Consider the following 16,991-nt stretch of genomic DNA (forward strand, 5'->3'; position numbering starts at 1 on the left):
GCAGCCTTTATGGGGGTTTGCCGCCCCCCTCCCAGCACCTCCTGCCCAGGTGTACCCAAAACCAAACCCCCCCAGGGCTGCGTGGAGCAGCGGGGATGCAGGGCGGGCACACGGGGGTTGGTTCTGCCTTCCTGGCTGCCTCCTTCCCCTGATAAGATCAGCACAAAGGACGGAAACGCCTGCTGAGATGCTGAGGTGCCTGCTGGGGGTGGGGGCACCCAACCCAAAGAAATGGGGGAAGGAGCCAGAAAAGGGGGCCCAGCAGTGGGGGGGCTTCCTATGGGGCCGCAGCTCCCACCCTACCCATGGAACACGGGGTCCTGCCGCGCGATGCTGCCCGAAACACCAAAACCTCCCCAAAAAACCACCACCAACGCTGGATTCTTGAGGCTGCTGCTTCTCGTAGACTTGTAATCCTTCCAGCCCGTAGCACGTGGGCCCCGTGCGTGCACACACACACACACACAAACACGCACAGACACACGCACCTCGGCTACGCAGCCCCCCGGGAAGGGCCCCTCTTCCCAGGGGAAAGTGCTCGCGTGCATCCAGCCCGGGTCCCTCCCGTGTGCCGCGACCCCCCAGAGGGGTTTTCCCCCATGGGGGAGGACGGGGAGGGCTCGGCTTTGGCGTGGCGGTGAGCGGGGACGTGCCCGAGCCGTGGGAGCCACCCCCGGGGGCTGTGGGATGGAGCTGGAGGGGGCGGCGGGGAGAGGAGGGCGAGGTGGGAGCCCTGCCCCGTGGATGGGGGCAGCTCTGGGTGCCCTGGGCACGGCACCCCCTGTGCCTGCCCCACCTCCAGCACCGATGCTGGTTGTGCTCGGAGCCAAGCGCGGGGGCAGATCCAGCCCAGTGTTTGTCCAAGTGCCCTGGGTGGCCCCTTTTGTCCCCAAAAAGCTCCACGGCCTTACACCGGAGGGAGAGCTGCCGGCACGGCACGGTGCAGGGCCCCCCCGCAGCACAGGGAGGGCGCAGGCTGGGGAAAGGCAGGTGGGGGCATCCCATGAAGCGCTCCATCGCCCCGTGCAGGGGGACACCGTGGGGACACGGCCACCCCGAGGGCCAGCCCCGGGAGCGCAGGCGCTCGTGACAGCATCTCCGGGCTCCAAACCCAGCGGAGAGCCCGGCCAGCCCGTCCTGGGTGCTACGTGGCGATGAGGGGCACGTCTCCGGCGGCGATGGGGAAGGGGGAGCCGTCCCCCCCGTTGAGCACTCGGTACAGCAGCTCCTCCTTCTCGCGGCGAGCCTGCTCCCGCAGCTGCGCCTCCTTCTCCAGCGCCCCGCGGGCGGCCAGCAGCTCCTCCGAGAGCTGCCTGCGGGCAAACAGCGGCGCTGCCGCACGCACGGCCCCACTGCCGCCGGCTCTGCCCGGGCTCTGGGCGCCGGGCTCGGCCGAGGAGCCGCTGGGCACGCGGGGTGAGCCCTTGGGGAGCACCTACCTCGTCATCACCAGGTGGTTCTGCGTGCGCGCCTGCAGGTCCTCGTTCTCCTGCTGCAGGGTTTTCAGCTTCTCCTCCAGCAGCAGGTTCCTCTCCGCCTGCAAGGGGAGCGCGGGGGTGAGGAGGGGGCTGGAAGTGCCCCCGGCCAGCTCCTCGTTGCCTCCGAGCCCCCCAACGCCCCATCCATTGGGGAACCGTCTCGATGGCAGCGTGCTGGCTTTGCCTGCTGTGCCCACACTCCAAGGGAGGAACCAGGCTCCACCTCAGCTGCAATTTCGGGATGATATTCAGGTGTGGAGGGGAGACGGAGAGAGCAAAACCCGTCCGCACCCCTCTCCGAACCCACCACGGTCTCCAGGTTCAGCAGCTTCTTGTCCAGGCCGTGGATGTGCTCGTTCTTCATCTCGATGACGAAGTGCAGGCTCTCCAGCTCCTGCTCCCAGAACGGGCTGGGGCTCCCGTGCTCCTGGGGGGGATGAAGAGGGGTCAGCAGCCACAGCAGGGCGGGCACACGGGGCCACCACGTCCCCATCTTGGCTCAGCTGGCCATGGCCCGGGATGGGTTTGGACCCCTGGTGGACAAAGCCTGCCCATGGTTGTGCTCAGGAGACCCAAACAGCCCCCACACCTCCCAGGGATGGGGTTTTACTCATCCTTTTGGCTATCCCATGCCCCCTCCCCTGGCTCCAGCCCATGCACCCCCTGTCTGGGTCCATCAGAGAAGCTCAGGGCCGACCCCTGGGCCAGGACGCTTCCCAAACACTAAGATCTGTGCCCTCTGCTGTGACCCAGGCAGCCCGCAGAGCCACCAGTCCCACGCTTCCCCGCACCTCGATGTGCTTCTTGTAGTCTCTGCTCAGCAGCGATTCCTCCACCCGCTTCATCCTCTCCTGGAAGGACTTCAGCTGCGCCCTCAGCGCCTCCACCGTCTCCTGGCAGCCGGGGGAAGAAGCGGGACAGGGGTTGTCCGGGTTTCCTGCCCGAGCAGGGGCACCCCGATAGCCCCAAGGTTGTGTGAGGCTGGGCAAGGTCTCTGTGGCACGCCGAGGACCTTGCAGTGGTCCTAAAACCGTGGGGATTCCTCCCTGGGTACCTGTAAGGCCTCCTGGGACCTGTGGTGCGTCTCCGCCAGCAGCAGCTTCTCCTGCTCGTGCGCTCTCCGGAGCTCTGTGGGGGGACACGTGCTGAGTGTCACCACCACAAGGACACGCACAGCGAGCCCGGCCTGAGCCCTGTGGTGCCTTGGTGCCGGTGGTGGCCCCCCCGTGTGTGTCCCACGGCCCCCCAGGGGCCGGCACGCACCTTGCAGGGTCTCCTCGTGCTCTCTCCGCAGGGCGTCGAACCGCTCCGAGAGCTGCTCCTTCAGCTCCACGGCTTTTCCCTTTTCCACCTGGCAGATGACAGACCCCGAGTGTCCCACGGGGCAGGAGGGACGCCAGGTCCGTGCCCTGCATGTCCCCTCTGGCTGAGCGTTCCCCGCCCCACCGGCAGCCCTATTCCTGACCCACCTGGGTGCCGACACCTCGAGGTCCCTCGGCCTCCGTGCCTGGGGCTCCTCGCAGCCTCTCCTCCTCCTCCTCACGCCCCTGCAGCAGTCGTGCAGCCTCCGTGCCCTGCCCGTCCCGCAGCACTGCCTTCTCCTGCCCAGCTCCATGCCGTGGGCCAGCACTGGCTGCAACGCAAACGGGGCTGAAACGGGGCCGGCTGCGTCCTGCTCACCACCGCGCTGCTTCGGGGTCCTCTCTGCTCTTCCACCAGACAAAATCCTCCCTCCCACCCTGTTGGTGCGAATTAGCGCTAATTGGGGTGGTGTTGGCAGGCTCTGAGTGTGCCCCATGGTGACCCAGCTGCTCCCAATGATGGGTGCCATCGGGGTGCCATCAGCTCTTCCCTCCCTTATCGTGTGCCCAAGCTGGAGCCATCGCCCCGGGGCACAGGATTGCTTTTGGGCATCGTGTGGAGCCCGGGCATTGGGGGAGACACTTTTCCTTCTCACCGTTCTCAGTCTTCAAGGCCGTGAGCTCCTGGGAAGCCGGTCCCTGCTGGGCTTTCAGCTGTCTCTGGCGGAGAAAGACAAGGTGCCGATGCAAAACGTGAGCACCTTTGGGCAGGGGACAGCCGGCTGCTGCTTTTCTGCCCTCCTCCTGCCCCGTCCCTGCTGTCCTGGGACGCTCGGAGGAGCAGAGCCAGGAGACTGCTGTGTTTTTATCTGCTGCTGCTGTGAGAAGCACAGCTCGCCGGCTCTCTGCCTCCCCACGCGGGGTGAACCCAGCCCCGGTGCCATCCCCACGGATTTGGGCAGGGGTGCGGGCTGCTCCCCAGCCCCTGGGGCAGCAACCCTTAAACACACTGACCCTAACCACCCCCCCATCCCAGCGGGCAGCCCGTGGAGCCCAGGATCCCAGATACAAACCAGATCAGGGCGCCGGGCTCGGGCGCAAAGAGAGGCGCAGCGGCGAGGCGCGCTGCCTCTCCTCCCCCTCACAAAGCCGCGGGGAAGCGCGGCTGCCAGACAGAGCAGGGGAACTCCGAGCCTGTGCGAAGCTGCAGCTCTGTCTGCCCTTCTATGGAGCTGGTGGACGCGGCGCCGAGCCCGGCCCAGGCGGCGGGGCGAGGAGGTGCAGGGAGGTCGGGGTGCGCGGCGCTCCTACTCCGGTACTGGTGCGGTGGTGCGGTGGTGCACCATTTACACATGTGGTTAGGGTGCAAATGTCACGGCCGTGTGCGTGGTGTCCCGATGGCTGCGGGGCCTCTGAGGTGCTGATGTGCATCCCTCTCTGATTTAATGCACCCCGTGTCCCGTGCCAGGGTTTGGGGTTTGGCAGGGGGTGGAGGGATGAGAGCATGGGGGCACCGCAGGGACCTCAGAAGCCCCCTCAGGAACCTCAGAAGCCCCCTCAGGGCCTTCACCAAGCAAAGGCTGTGCAGGAGGACTGTCCCCCCACACCCCCCGAAGGGTTTTTGGATGACCTGGGAGCAGGATGCAGGTGCCTCCTGCAGGAGCAGCCCCCAAAGACCCGCGCCTGCCCAAACCGCCACAGAGGTGATGTGCAGGGACAGGGAGCCCTGGGCACCCCCAGCTCTGCACAGACAGCGTCCCCAGCATGGATCTGGGGCATTTTTCCCCTTTTCCCATGCCCTACATCCAGTGGGATGGAGCCTCGGAGCCCTCCACAGCTCGAGAGGTTTGATTTCAGGCAACTGCATCAAGCTCAGAAAGGGAGCGAGAGGTGTGCCAGCACCGAGAGGTGGATCTGAATGCTTTCTGGAGGGCTAAAGGTCACGGCACCCTTCCTACCTCTAGGAACACACTGTTTTGGGGTCGGTTCACCAGGATTTCTACCCGAACCCCGGTCACCTCGAGGCGTGGGGACTGCACCACGGGGCTGTGGAGGCTCCAGGCAGCTGTGGGTCAGCCGCGGCCTCTGCTTCGGCTTTTCGTGCGAGGTGGCTCCCTGCACTGTATTTTTCTTCCCCTTTTCCTGTTATACACGCACGTTAGGCAATCAGACTCTGCAACCTTACTGACAACAAATGAAATCACAAAGAGGCAGGAAACAGGCATTTAAATCCCGAACAGGGCCCTGGGGTGGAGGTTTGGCTTTGTGGCCGTGGTGCAGAGCGGGGGCAGGATTTGGGCGATGTCCCCACAGCCTCCCGGGGACCCCGCAGATGCCTGGAGCTGCCCGGCTCTGTGGGATCTGCCTTCCTCTCCTTGCTTCTGCCCCGTGCCCTGCCAGGGCTGTGTGACAGGCTGGCTGTCACCTCCACACACAACCCCTTGCGCCGCCGACAGCCCCGAGCTCTGCGTTCGGGCTTTCTCTCCCTGTCTCCAAAACACCCCCACTCCAGCCCTGGAAAGCGTCCAAACCCCAACCCCAAACTTTCTCCAGGCCGAAAAGCAAGCGGAGAGAGCCAGGAGGGGAAGGGGCCCCTGAGAACAGGCCCTGGCCGCAGCACCTGTGCCCACGCCGCCTTATCGCTGCCGGCGATGCCGGTGCCGGGGAGGACGCGGCTGCCAAGCTGCCTCCCCCGGGGCTCCTGCTCTGCCGGCCGCCCACCGCAGCCGGCCCCGCACCCACTCCTCAAGGTCACCTCCACCGTGTGATGTCTGCGCCCCCACCACGTCCCCACGGTCCTCCAGGACCCCCCTGGGCTTTTTGGGGTCCCCGCTCCCCAAGCAGCCCCGAGGGATGTGCTCCACGGGCAGGGGGAGGTCGCGTACCCCGCGTGTCGGGCACCAAAGCACGGGCAGCGGTGGCTCCGTGCCCTTCTTTACCCTTTTTGGCCACAAAGGGGGTTTTTGGTGCTGCTTTCGGAATGAATTGCAGCTCAGTCACAGCAGCAGGGCCGTTGTGCAGGGTGCGAAGGGCAGCGGGGCCCAGCAGAGAGCTGAGAGCGGGGGAGCGCAGGAAGGGAGGCGCCTGCAGATTGCCTTCAGATTTCCGCATTTCGGTCAACGTGCGGCTCGCAGCACCTGGGGCCTCCGGGCTGTTATTCCTCCCTGCCCCGTGCCCCCTTCTTGCAAGCTCTCCGAGTCTCAAAGCGGCCCAGAAGCGTCTGATCTCATGACACAGAGGAGGAGGGCGGATTTTTTTCCATGATACAGAGAAGCAGCCGAGCTGGCTGTAAATAAAGACACTTGCTGCTGGCTGCGGGTGTGTGTAAGCTCCGAGCCCGCTCCCCCAGCAGCGGGTCGGGTTTGGGCCCCGTGTTCCTGCTGCCCCCCGAGCAGGGGGCTCCCCGTGCAGGGGGCACGCCAGCACCATGGGGCTCCTCTGACTTTCTTCCTTCCCCTCCATCCTCCCGCCACCACAGCCCATGAGAGCGGCGCACGCAGCACATCCGACCTCACAAACAACCCCGAGGCCAACGGGGTCACGGCAAAAAATAATAGTAATTAGGTGTGGGTAATTCCTGGGGTTTAACCTGCAGGAGCCCTCTGTGGTGCAGACCGATGCCGGGGGCTCAAGGTGTTCCCCTGGCACACAGGGGGGGGCATGGCAAAGGGGGAGAGCCAGCTTTTGGGGTGGGGGGGACGCTGTGGGGACAGCAGAGGTCTGTCTGGGGGGACCCATCCCCATCCTACACGGGACAAGCATTTCCAAGGGGCACTGCCACCCCACGTGCCTCACCGCCTTCAGGATGGGTTCCACGTGCCACAGGGGCTCTCCCAGAGGGGTGCAGCAGGGCAGGTGGCTGCTCCCCCCGCCGTGCCCAGTGCCCCCACACCACACCGGGGGGCTCCCACACAGTGGGGGGACAGCTCTGCTGCTCGGCTCCGCTTTGGGCAGGGGGCAGGACCCGAAGCGGGGAGCCCCCTGCAAAACACCGGTGCCAGAGAAGCGCAAGCGGGGCTCCACGCGCACCCCGACCCCACGCAAAACCCCGACCCCATGAAAAACCCGGACCCCACGCTACACCCTGACCCCACGTCAAGATGCAGCTCCACCAAAACCCCGACCCCACGCGAAATCGGGACCCCACACAAAACCCCGACCCCACTCAAAACCCGGACCCCACTCAAAACCCGGACCCCAAGCAAAGCCGGGACCCCAAGCAAAGCCAGCCCCCAAGCAAACCCTAACCCCACGCCCCCCCTGTCCCACCCCAGCCCGTCCCCACGCCGGACACCCCCCGGCTCCCCACATCCCTACCTTGCCACCAGCAGGGCAGCAGCGCAGGGCGCTGCCGGTGCAGCCCATGGAGCCCCCGGCCGGAGCCGCTCAGCCTCGGGGCGCGGGGCGCTGCATCCCCCCCCCCTCCCGACCCCCCCCCAGCCAACGGCTTCCTCCGGGGCTGTCCCAGCAGAGAAAGAAAAGAAAAAAAAATAATAAAAAAGAACAAAAATCCCCGAGGCTGCTCGCAGGCAGCGCCGGGAGAGGGTGCTCTGCGCTCCCCCCGCCCCGCTCCGCTGCCTGCCCGCCCCCGGGGCTGGCCCTGGGGGCGCATCTCTGGGATGCTCCGAGAGGAGAGGGGGGCCCCGCAGCGGGGGGGGTGTCCCTGTGAGCCCCCCACCCTGGAATAAAGGGCTGAGGGGTGAAGGCAGCGCCCGCGCCGGGTTTTGGTGTCATCCCGTCAAGTTTTGGGTCGTGGGAGGGGGGGTTTGGGGAGGTGCTGGGTTTTGGGGGGGTGGCTGGTGGTGGATGTGCTGGAGGGAGGGGGGGTTTGGGGTTGTACGTGTGGAATGGGGGAGCCCCTCCTGAGCACCCCGAAGTGCCTCAAATGCTGGGTCTGGAGCCAGGGTGCCCTTTTCTGGGTGGAAATCCTGTGATTTGGAGAAGGGTCCTGAGCAGGGAGGGAAGCACATGAGAGCGTCCTGCCTAAAAACTGGGGGCAAAGAAGGCAGGTTCCTCCACGTGCTTCGGTTGTGATGACTTTTTTTAAAAATGCTATAAAATAACAAACATTTCTAAAAGAAAACACATCCTGACCTTAAAAAAAAAAAAAAAAAAAAAGAATAACACAACTTTGCCACCCAGCACTGCCGTAAAAAGTGTTTCAACCTGGTCACAAGGCTGTGCCCGTATGGAAACACCGCCAGAATTTGTCAACAAGTTTCTATTCTGACATTTTCCAAATTTCCCCTGGGAGAAGTCCAAGCAGCCCGCGGCTGGGCGGGTGGCAGGGTGCCACCGGGGAGGTGCCGAGGTGTCACCCGCGGCTCAGAGGTGGTGCTGCTGCCCCGAGCTGCTGGGGTGACACCGGGCTGGGGCCGGGGACACCCCCACTTCCCAGGGGACTTGTGCAATGCTTTTGGGATGGGAGGGTGGGGACTGGTGGGACCGGCTGGCTGCGTCCTCTCGGGTAGGTGCTGCGGAACCTGGGAGCAGTGCCGTGAGTCACGGCGGCTTCCTGGCACCGGTCGGAACCACGGCGAGCATCGCTGCTCTTATCTCCCCAAAGCCTCCTTCCCCGGCTTGCCAGGCTGAGCAGATCCTTTACGGGATAAAAAGGGCTGCAGGGAGCTGCTCTCCACCTCGCCGGGGTTAATTCAAAACCCGGAGCCAGATTTCGGAGGCTGAAGGCACAGAGCGCGGGCAAGCGCAGCAGCGCACGCATATTTTGGGGCTGAACTCACGCTGCTGGTGCCGTGGCTGCAGCGAAACAACTGCGTGCACAGCTGAGGAGAGCCCGGCTGCCAGCACGTCTGGCTGGGGTGCAGATCTCCAGCGGTGCGCACGCGTGCCCGTGGTGATTCGGGGTCACAGTGGGGTGCAGATATGGGGTGCACCGAGACGCCCCACAAAGCCTGGCTCCGGATTCCTCTGGTTCACCCCCAGCACTGCCTGCTGCCTGTGCTGCCCCCCAAATCTCCTGTTTTAGCTTGATTTTACCCATTTCTCCAGGCTTTCCTGTGTGGGCTGCGCAGGATGCGCCCCGCTGGAGAGATTTCCCCTACCGGCCCTGCTGATGTGCTTCTCTCTGCCCCAGTGCGTCGATAATCTGCTCCCTTTGCAGGGTGGTGGTTAAACAGACGGAAACTTGACTGCCCAGCTGCTTCCCAGCGAAGCAGGGGCTCTCCATGGGGCGAGGACCAGGACGTGGCCATGTGGCTTCTCCCCCTGTCCCTAGAAAGTGCTGCCGGGCAGCGTGGGGCGCTGGGCACACACGGGCTGGTGTCTGCAAACCACACTGGAGATGCAGGGGAGCGTGGCAGAGGGGATTTCTGCCTGTGCAGACAGGAAAGCAGAAGCAGCGCATGGCCAACCCATCCGGGGTGGCTTCGGCTTGTTTTGAAGTTTGCCTCGATGCCTTCTCGCTGAGAAAGATTTGGGACTCCCTTTAAGCACCCCCAAGCTGTGCCACCGGTGTCCCCCTTCCCCTGCCTGGGGGGTGATGTGCCAGCTCCCCCAAACCCTGTGGTGTGGGGAAAGAGCAGGGTGCAAATCGGAGCCGTTCTCAGCCTGGATGGCAGTGCCGGGGGGGTGAGAGCTGCTGCCAGGTGGGAAGGACGCAGAGGATTTTGCAGGGGGAGTTGGGGTTGTGCTGGCCCCACCAGCTTTGCCCCATCCCAGGGGTGGCCGGGGACCTCTGCCAGGATTTTGGAGGTGGCAGGGACGCTGCGATGTCCCCGGGTTCCCAGGAATGGCAGCGACTGGAGGCACCCCAAGGGTTTTGCCTGGAAAAGCGATCCCAGGTGGGTTTATCTCATGCTCTGCTGAATTACTCTTAGTAGGGTGGCAGCTGACCCAATAGAGAGTTAATTTGTACCGATGGTGCTTCAAAGTGTTTGCCCAAGCTGATGGATAAGAGAAGCATTTGTGCGAGCTGTTCGAGTGTCTCTCTCCCTCCAGCTGCAGCTGGTGAGGACTGGGCAGGACGGGGTGGTAGCAGGGGGGGTTGGAGCCAGCATGGGGGGGCTCCTCCTGGGGCTGGACCCCTGAACCTTCTGGGTGTCCCATGCGCACAGCTACCTGCTGTGATCATTTAATGTCTTTTTCCCCTCTCCTGCCCTTTTTTTTTTTTCTCCAGAAACCAACACTTCTGGAAAAAAATGAAGGAAAAGGAGGAAGGAAAGAAGGGAAAAAACAGATTTAGCGGCCAGGAGCAGGCACAGGGGGATGGAGCGAGGGGCTCGGTGGTTGCAGCCTTTGGCCCCCTTTTTATTTGCTCTCGGATTGCTTTCGTAAAGGAGAGGCGAAGTCGCTAGCCTTGCCACTTATCTCCACGGCTGCTTTCCTTCTATGCAAATCAAAGGCGTTGAGCCAGAGCCGCCGAGACCTCGTGACTTGGGCGCAGCTCGGGTGGGGGAGCTCGGGGAGCTGTGTGAGATGGGAAGGATCTCGTGGGTGCTGGGGCCAAAAAAGCCTCCTGGGCTCCTTCGGTGTCCTCCATACGTGGAGGACAAGTGGTGATTCCCAGGCATCCCTGCCTCTGCGATCTTCCAGACAGAAAGAGGTGGTTCCCTGCCACCACAGCGCGTTCCAGACCCGTACACTCAATTCTCAGTTTTATTTTAAAATTTAAATTTAAATGCAAATTTTAAATTTAAATTTTAATCTTTATTGTTTATTTAATTTTATTTTTTACACTGAAAAAAGCCATGCGGACAGGACGGGGATGGAGGAGGGAAGCCCTCACCCACGCTGGTGGCGAAGGGCACGGTGCCGGGTGCCTGCGCCTCTCCCCACGCATCTCCATCGCCGTTCTCCAGGCCCCCACCACGAAACCAATCCCGGGGAAAACTTTCCGCCCTGCTCCCGGGGAGGAGGAGGGCCTGCAGGAATGGGGGCTATTTATTCCTCGCCCTTAAGCCCCGGCAGGGGGATCAGGGGCGCAGTTGTCGCCGGGGGCAGCGCCCGTCCCATCCCCTGCCCGCTGCCGCGTCCTTCTGCGTGCTGCCGGCCGGCCGTGCTGCTAAATAAGGATGAAAAGCTAAAAATAGAGCTCCGGCAGGGCTGGAGGAGCTAGGACACCCTTCCCAGGGCTGGGAACCATACGGGGAGCTTGGCCAGCATCTGCACGCGAGGGGAGGAAAGTCTGAGTCCTGCCCCATTTGTGTTCCCCCTGAGGACTGGTGGGGAACGACCCCAAACTGGGGCTGGGCAGGGGTGCCTAAATGGGGGAGGACAGGACCGGGGGGGTGTTAAATGGTGAAATAAGGGTGGGTGGTGGGCAGCGGGGTGCTGGAGCAAACTGGGATCCCCCACCCTGCTGCAGCACGCGCGGCATGGAGCTGGGTCTCAGGTTGCTCCAGCTGCTGGGTGTCCTTGTGCCGAGCGAGGGGGGGCACGGGGCTGCTTGTGCCTGGCCAGGGGGGCACGTGCAGCCCCTGTGCGTGCTTGCAGATGTCTCAGCCAGCCCGAGTGGGGCTGGAGATGAGGGGTGGGAGATGGGGAGATGTTCTGGCCGACGCTGGGTGCTGTGGGTGCCCAGGGTACGGTGTGGGCACCTCGGTGTCCCTGCTCTGGCAGCCCCCACCCTGTGCTGGTGCAGGGCGAGCCGTGGGTGCTTGGGAAGGCAGCGCTTCCCGTCCTGCAACCCTGCAGCTCCAGTCCCGTGCTTTGAGAGAGAGAGAAAAAAAAATCAAAGAAAGAAAAAAAAAAAAAAAAAAGGAGGATGGGAAAGCCTGCGAGCATGCACAAGTGGAGGGAGGGGAATCGGGAGCTGGGCTGGGCGTGCAGCTAGCAGGGTGCAGCCCCGGCGCACAGCGCGTCCTGGTTTCCCCGGCCTCCCCGCTGCCAGCCCAGGCCCTGCGAGCTGCAGCAAAGCTCCCGGCGCCCTGTGGCCAGCCCTCGCCTCTCGCATCTCCCTCCCGGGCTCGTGTCCCCGATTTCGGAGCAGCTGCCTTGCGGCGAGCGGAGCCGCCGTGGCCATGCCGGCAGCGGGGCTGGTGCTGGCGCTCTGCGCCCTGCTGCAGCTGTGCCCGGCCGCGCTGGGGGGCTTGCGGCCGCAGCTCCTGGTGGAGAGGAGCGGCTCCAGGAGGCTGAGCAAGGTGAGAGAACTCCCCAGCCTTCCTCCCCGCTCCCCTGGCTGCAGGGAAGGGGGGTCCAGGGGGTTTGGGGGGGCTTTGTGGGGGTGCAGAGGGCGGTGTGGTCGGTCAGGAGGGCTCTCAGCATGCCGTGGGGTTTTGCAAGAGAGCAAATCTGTTTTCTGCCCCTGCCCAAACGCCCCGTGCAATGCCCGGGGTCACCGAGCAGGGCTGGGGGTGAGGAGGGACCCCACGATCCCCACCGCAGCTTTTTGGGCACGGCTGCGGACTGGAGGTCGGGATCTCCCCATCTCTGAGCAGCCAGGGATTTGGGTTTGGACAAATCCCTCGGGAAGGAGAAGCCTGGTGGCCTCTTTTCAGCCGGCTGGGTGCTCGGCACAGCCTCCTGGCAGCCCGGGCGTTATTCCTGCCCTCCGTGCGCTCTCCCACGCAGCGCCAGGCAGCAGGATCCACCCTCGCCGATTGAAACACAGAGAGAAGACTCCCTGGCAGCTCTGGGGGACCTCCGCATGACTTTCACGTGCTGTGGAAGGAAATCTTTTATTTTTTTGTTTGTTTGTTTCCAATGAATCCGATGTTGCCTGGGGAGAGGGCAGCCGGGCATGACGGCCGGACAGGGCTCCGCGAAGGGGCAGGGGGCGCACGGCCGCACGCACCCACGCTCCAGCTTCCCCTCCTCCTCACCTCTGTGCCCTCAGCCCCACGGGCACGGGGCTGCAGGGGCTCCGAGCTCTTGCAAAAGCCCAGGACGTGCTGCCCGTGCCCTGGCTTGCCCTGCGCCCAGCTGGGGCTGCTCCCCGCGTGGGCAGCGCCGCCGCCGGGGCGGGCACCGGGGCGCGCAGCCGCCACCGCTCGCAGGGCAGCTCCAGCCAAACCTGCTCGTGCTGCACGGCCCCGGCATCCTCCCGCCTGAGATTTCGGGTTTTCTCTCTGTGGTTTGAAGCACCCCGCCTGCTCTGGCTGCTTCCACCTGCTCGCCCGGTCCCGGAGGCAGAGGCTGCCCGAGGGCTGGTGGATGCGAGGTGGCGCCGAGGGATCGTTCTGCTCCACGCTGTGGTTTGGGAGCAAAATGTGCTGCCAGCCCTCGCTGCTGGCTTTGCCAACTGGTGGAACATGAGGGAAACATCAGAGGGCTGAGCCCGGCCGTCCCCGTGAGCCCAGGGTGCCGAGCAGGGCAAGGAGGAGCAGCCCCAGAGCATCGAGGTTTCCCGGTGGGCACGACCCCATTCCCCTCTCCCAAACCCACAACAAATAGTGCAGGACACACAGAGGATGTCCCCCCATCCGTGTGACAACCCCTGCGTGCGCCTGGCATCCCCCACACGTGGGTTTCCCTCATCCCACCAGAGCAAACTGCTCGCCAGGCTCCTCCAGACTCTTCCCCAGCCCAGGTCCCCCAGCTGGCTCGGCGCCCGCCCCGCGAGGTGTCTGGAGGAGTGGAAAGGAGCAGGGAGGCTGATGAGTCAGGCTCGCCTGCCTCTCCCGAGCACCAGGGACTGGGGAAATATTCCACCTCGTTTGAAGTGCAAAGCGAGAGCCGATTTCCCAGGGCAAGGCTGGGAGCTGCCCCAGCCCCAGCGCCGTCTGTGCACCGAGCGGCTCCGGCCACCACCAGCCCACACGGCCAGCCCGCTTCCTCTCACCTTCCCTTTCCCAACCTTTGCTCTGCGGTGCTGAAACCGGTGTGAAAAATGATTTTCAGCTCGTTTGCACGCCAGGCATTTCGAGGCTGAGCTGGCTGGCGTGGAGACGGCAGCCTGGGAACAGGGGTTTGGGGAAAATGCACAGGGAATGGGGGGTTGGAATTGCTTTCTGATGGGGAGATCCTGAAATGCCCTGAGGCTCGTGGGGTTGGGGGTCTGAGAGAGGAGAGGGAGGGAGGGTTTGGCTTTATGGGGGGGCTGCAGGTCATTTTCTGCCTGTCTGTGAGCAGGCGTGTTGGGGGACCAGCCCTGGGGAAGCCCCCTGCAGACACAGGGCAAGGCAGAGCCGGGATCTGACTCTTCTCCCCCCGGTGCCACAGGTCGGAGGCTTCTCCTGGGAGAACTGCGGTGAGGGGAAGGATCCCGTCGTGCTCCAGAGCCTCTCCGTGGCGCCCGACCCCATCAGCATCCCGGGGAACCTGCGCATCAGCGCGGCCGTGAACGGGAACAAGGCCATGGCCTCCCCTCTGAAGGTGGGTGCTGGCACGAGGGCGGGCAGGGAGCCTCATGAAACCACCAGGAGCCAGAAAATGGCCCAAAATGAGCCGTCCTTTTTGGGGACCGGGCACGGAGCGGTGCCGGGCTGAACGTCCCCAGGTGGATGAGCAGCCTGGGCTGCGTCCCATGTCCTGGGGATGTACCAACGGGGGAGAAAACAAAGCGCAACGTGCCCTGGGTGTTCCCAGCCTTGCAGCGCTTATTTCACAGCAGCCAGACCCGGCTGCTCCATCCTGGGACGTGCCCCGGCCAGCCTGGCCGTGCTGCAGCACTTTTTGGGGACTTTGTGGGATGAGACCGAACAGGTCCGTGGTGGCTTGCTGCCCAAGGTGACCACGGTCCAGCAGGGTGACCAGGGGGCCAGCAGGGTGCTGTGTCCTCGCCCAGCCAGGTGGGTCGGGGCAGCAGGGTTTGGGGAAGCAGCGGGCGCACGCAGAGCTCGGTGCCGAGGGGTGAGGTTGAGCCTGGAGGAAGGGAAACCTGTGGGGGGAGAGGAACCGAAAGCAGAAGGGGGAAGGAGGGAGGAAGCCAAGGAGGTGAGGGCTTGTGCTGGACACGTAGACGTCCCAGAAGGTTTCTGGAGTGAGAGGTGGCTGGGGAGGGGGCGCTGGGTGCCCGTGCTGGTCGCACTGGTGCCGGACACCTTTTCTTCCAGACGGTGCTGGTGGTGGAGAAGGCTCTGGGCGACCTCTGGATCCAGCTGCCCTGCATCGACCAGCTGGGCAGCTGCACCTACGACGACATCTGCACCATCCTCGACACCCTCATCCCGCCCGGCACCCCCTGCCCGGAGCCGCTGCTCACCTACGGCATCCCCTGCCACTGCCCCTTCAAAGCGGTACGGCCCCCAGCCTGCCCATGGGTGGTCTCAGGGAGGGTGACGGGGGGCTCGGGGGGGGGCCGTGCTGACACATCTTCCCTCTCCGCAGGGCTCCTACTCCCTGCCAGCCAGCGATTTCGCCCTGCCCGACGTCGAGCTGCCCTCCTTCATGACCAACGGCAACTACCGCGTGCGGGCGGTCGTCAGCAGCAAGGGAGAGGAGCTGGCCTGCGTCAAGCTGGGCTTCTCCCTGCAGTCCCAGTGAGGGGCTGGGGGTCCCAGTGAGGGCCATCCCTCCTCCCCCCGTCGCCTTTTTCCCCTCGTCTCATCTCATCCCGTCCAGTTGCATCTCATTCATCTCACCCCGTCCGATCTCTCCCACCCCACCCCACCTCCGTCCCTGCCTCTGTCTGCACCCCCCCAGCGCCGTGTCCCTCCCGGTGGTCCCAAACTAACATCTGAAGCAGGAGAAGAGATTTGGGCGAGCTCAGGGGCTTTCCCCAGCCCTGTCCCTGCAGGGGGAGTGACACCGCTGCCAGGAGGAGGCCCCCCCCACCCCTGCCCCATTTCCCCCTCTCATGCTAAGCACAGGAGGTCCCCCCGTGGCTGTCCCTCTGTCCCCAACCCCACCACCCGTGTCCCCAGCCCAGAACAGGGTGGCTTTGGAGCCTCCCCCCAGCCTGTTGGTGGGGCTTGGGGGTAGCTATTTTTTTTACCTGCTTGCCCCCTTTTTTTAAACTTTTCTTAATCTCACCAGGGGAATTTTAGAGAAAACAAAACAAAAGAAAACAAAAGCAACGAACAAGCAAACAAACAAACATTCCAGGGAAAAGCAATATTTCTTGAAGCAGCCCAAGGAAAGGAGGGAGCACGTGGGGAGCGCCGGGGGCAGGCTGGAGGGATGCAGGGCGAGCTGTGGTGGCTGTCCCCACCTCTGGCCGGAGCACAGACGGGGCAATTTCACAGAAGTGTCCCCAGAGCAGCTGCAGGACACCTGTCCCCAGCACGGCAGCTCAGGTCTGCCCTTGGAGCATCCCCATGGTGTGCGTGGGACCAGCTCGGAGACACAAGGCCCTTGTGGGGACACCTCCCCGTGTGCCTGCCTGCGACAAAATGAGCACAAAAGGGGGGAGAGCCCCCAAACCTCAGCCAGACACAAGGCACCAGGCAGCTCGTGCTGCTCCCAGCAGCCAGGGGAGGTGGCCGGCCACGGGCCACAATTGCTCAGGGTGGGACGTGGCTGTGACACGGCCAAGGCCAAGGCCAAGTCCCGGTCATCTCATTTCGCCCCTGGGACCAAGCCGAGGCAGGATGCTGCACCCAGTGTGGGATGAACTGGGGCCGCACCGCCAAGCCCAGCAGCTTGGTCACATCTGGGGGCCCTTCAGCTGCAGCCTGGGGGCTGGCTAGTGGTGTAGGCACTGGGGCTAGCTGGCAGCATCCATCCTGCTGAACTACGCTGCCCTACAAACACCTCCTGACCCCGTTCTGACACCGGCCACATCCCCACAGCCCAGAGGTGCCGGTGACCCCCTCACCCCCATCTGTGCCCTCCCCCCCCATTCACTGTCGTTCTGTGCCTGCTGCCGGTCCCCCACGCACTTTAACGCCTTAACCCCGGTACGGCTGCCTGGGCAGATCCTGCAGGAGGTGCCTCAGCACCCCGCCGTGCTCCCACCTCCTCCCGGTGCCCTGACCTCGCCCCGCAGCACCACTAACACCCCCCCTCCGCTCCCTGCTCCCTGCTCCCCCCCCGCCGGGCGGGTGCCGGGCCCTTAATAAACGTTTGTAGGAGGACGCGGGGCTGCAGCCTGGTGGCGCTGGGGGGGGCTGGGGGCGGGCCGGGAGCTGCTGCCCCCGCCGGGCTGCGATCGGCGCTGCGGGGCCGCCGCCACCGCGTGGCCGCGGTTCCCGCCACGTTTTCCCGCGGTTCCGCCGCCAGGGCGCGCCACCGCGCGCAGGCCACGCCCACCGCCACGCCCACCGCCACGCCCACCTCGGCGTCCCGCGGCCACGCCCGCTTGCCCGCACTTCGTGGCCACGCCCCTCGGCTTCGCTGCCTCCCCGTGCGCAGGCGCCGGCGGAGGGCTCGGCCG

General features: G+C 64.5%; 2 protein-coding genes across 2 annotated transcripts; one reads left to right on the forward strand and one right to left on the reverse strand.

The window, feature by feature from the left end:
* Positions 1-381: 381 nt before the first annotated feature.
* CCDC69 (coiled-coil domain containing 69) lies at positions 382-7,262 on the reverse strand. The gene is made up of 9 exons (XM_084535662.1): positions 7,097-7,262; positions 3,436-3,499; positions 2,948-3,111; positions 2,742-2,829; positions 2,533-2,606; positions 2,270-2,371; positions 1,786-1,905; positions 1,440-1,537; positions 382-1,313 (listed from the first exon to the last, which is right to left on the reverse strand). Exons 1-9 carry the CDS (start codon positions 7,142-7,144, stop codon positions 1,145-1,147), a joined length of 927 nt encoding a protein of 308 aa, XP_084391788.1. The 5' UTR covers positions 7,145-7,262; the 3' UTR covers positions 382-1,144.
* Positions 7,263-11,568: 4,306 nt separating this feature from the next.
* On the forward strand, positions 11,569-16,692 carry GM2A (ganglioside GM2 activator). Its single transcript, XM_084535728.1, has 4 exons — positions 11,569-11,877; positions 13,898-14,050; positions 14,731-14,913; positions 15,005-16,692. Exons 1-4 carry the CDS (start codon positions 11,758-11,760, stop codon positions 15,158-15,160), a joined length of 612 nt encoding a protein of 203 aa, XP_084391854.1. The 5' UTR covers positions 11,569-11,757; the 3' UTR covers positions 15,161-16,692.
* The last annotated feature ends 299 nt before the right edge of the window (positions 16,693-16,991 follow it).

This window comes from Aythya ferina (genome assembly GCF_964211825.1).
Source record: "Aythya ferina genome assembly, chromosome: 14".
NCBI lineage: Eukaryota > Metazoa > Chordata > Aves > Anseriformes > Anatidae > Aythya > Aythya ferina.

Bases quoted from the DNA above. Each gene is read 5' to 3' on its own strand.
- GM2A (XM_084535728.1), top strand. From the start codon at position 11,758: ATGCCGGCAGCGGGGCTGGTGCTGGCGCTCTGCGCCCTGCTGCAGCTG. The intron at 11,878-13,897 runs GTGAGAGAACTC...CCGGTGCCACAG, and splicing joins GCTCCAGGAGGCTGAGCAAG to GTCGGAGGCTTCTCCTGGGA. The intron at 14,051-14,730 runs GTGGGTGCTGGC...CTTTTCTTCCAG, and splicing joins CCATGGCCTCCCCTCTGAAG to ACGGTGCTGGTGGTGGAGAA.
- CCDC69 (XM_084535662.1), bottom strand. From the start codon at position 7,144: ATGGGCTGCACCGGCAGCGCCCTGCGCTGCTGCCCTGCTGGTGGCAAG. The intron at 2,830-2,947 runs GTGGGTCAGGAA...GTCATCTGCCAG, and splicing joins CTCGAGGTGTCGGCACCCAG to GTGGAAAAGGGAAAAGCCGT. The intron at 1,538-1,785 runs GTGGGTTCGGAG...CTCCCCTTGCAG, and splicing joins TGCTGAACCTGGAGACCGTG to GCGGAGAGGAACCTGCTGCT.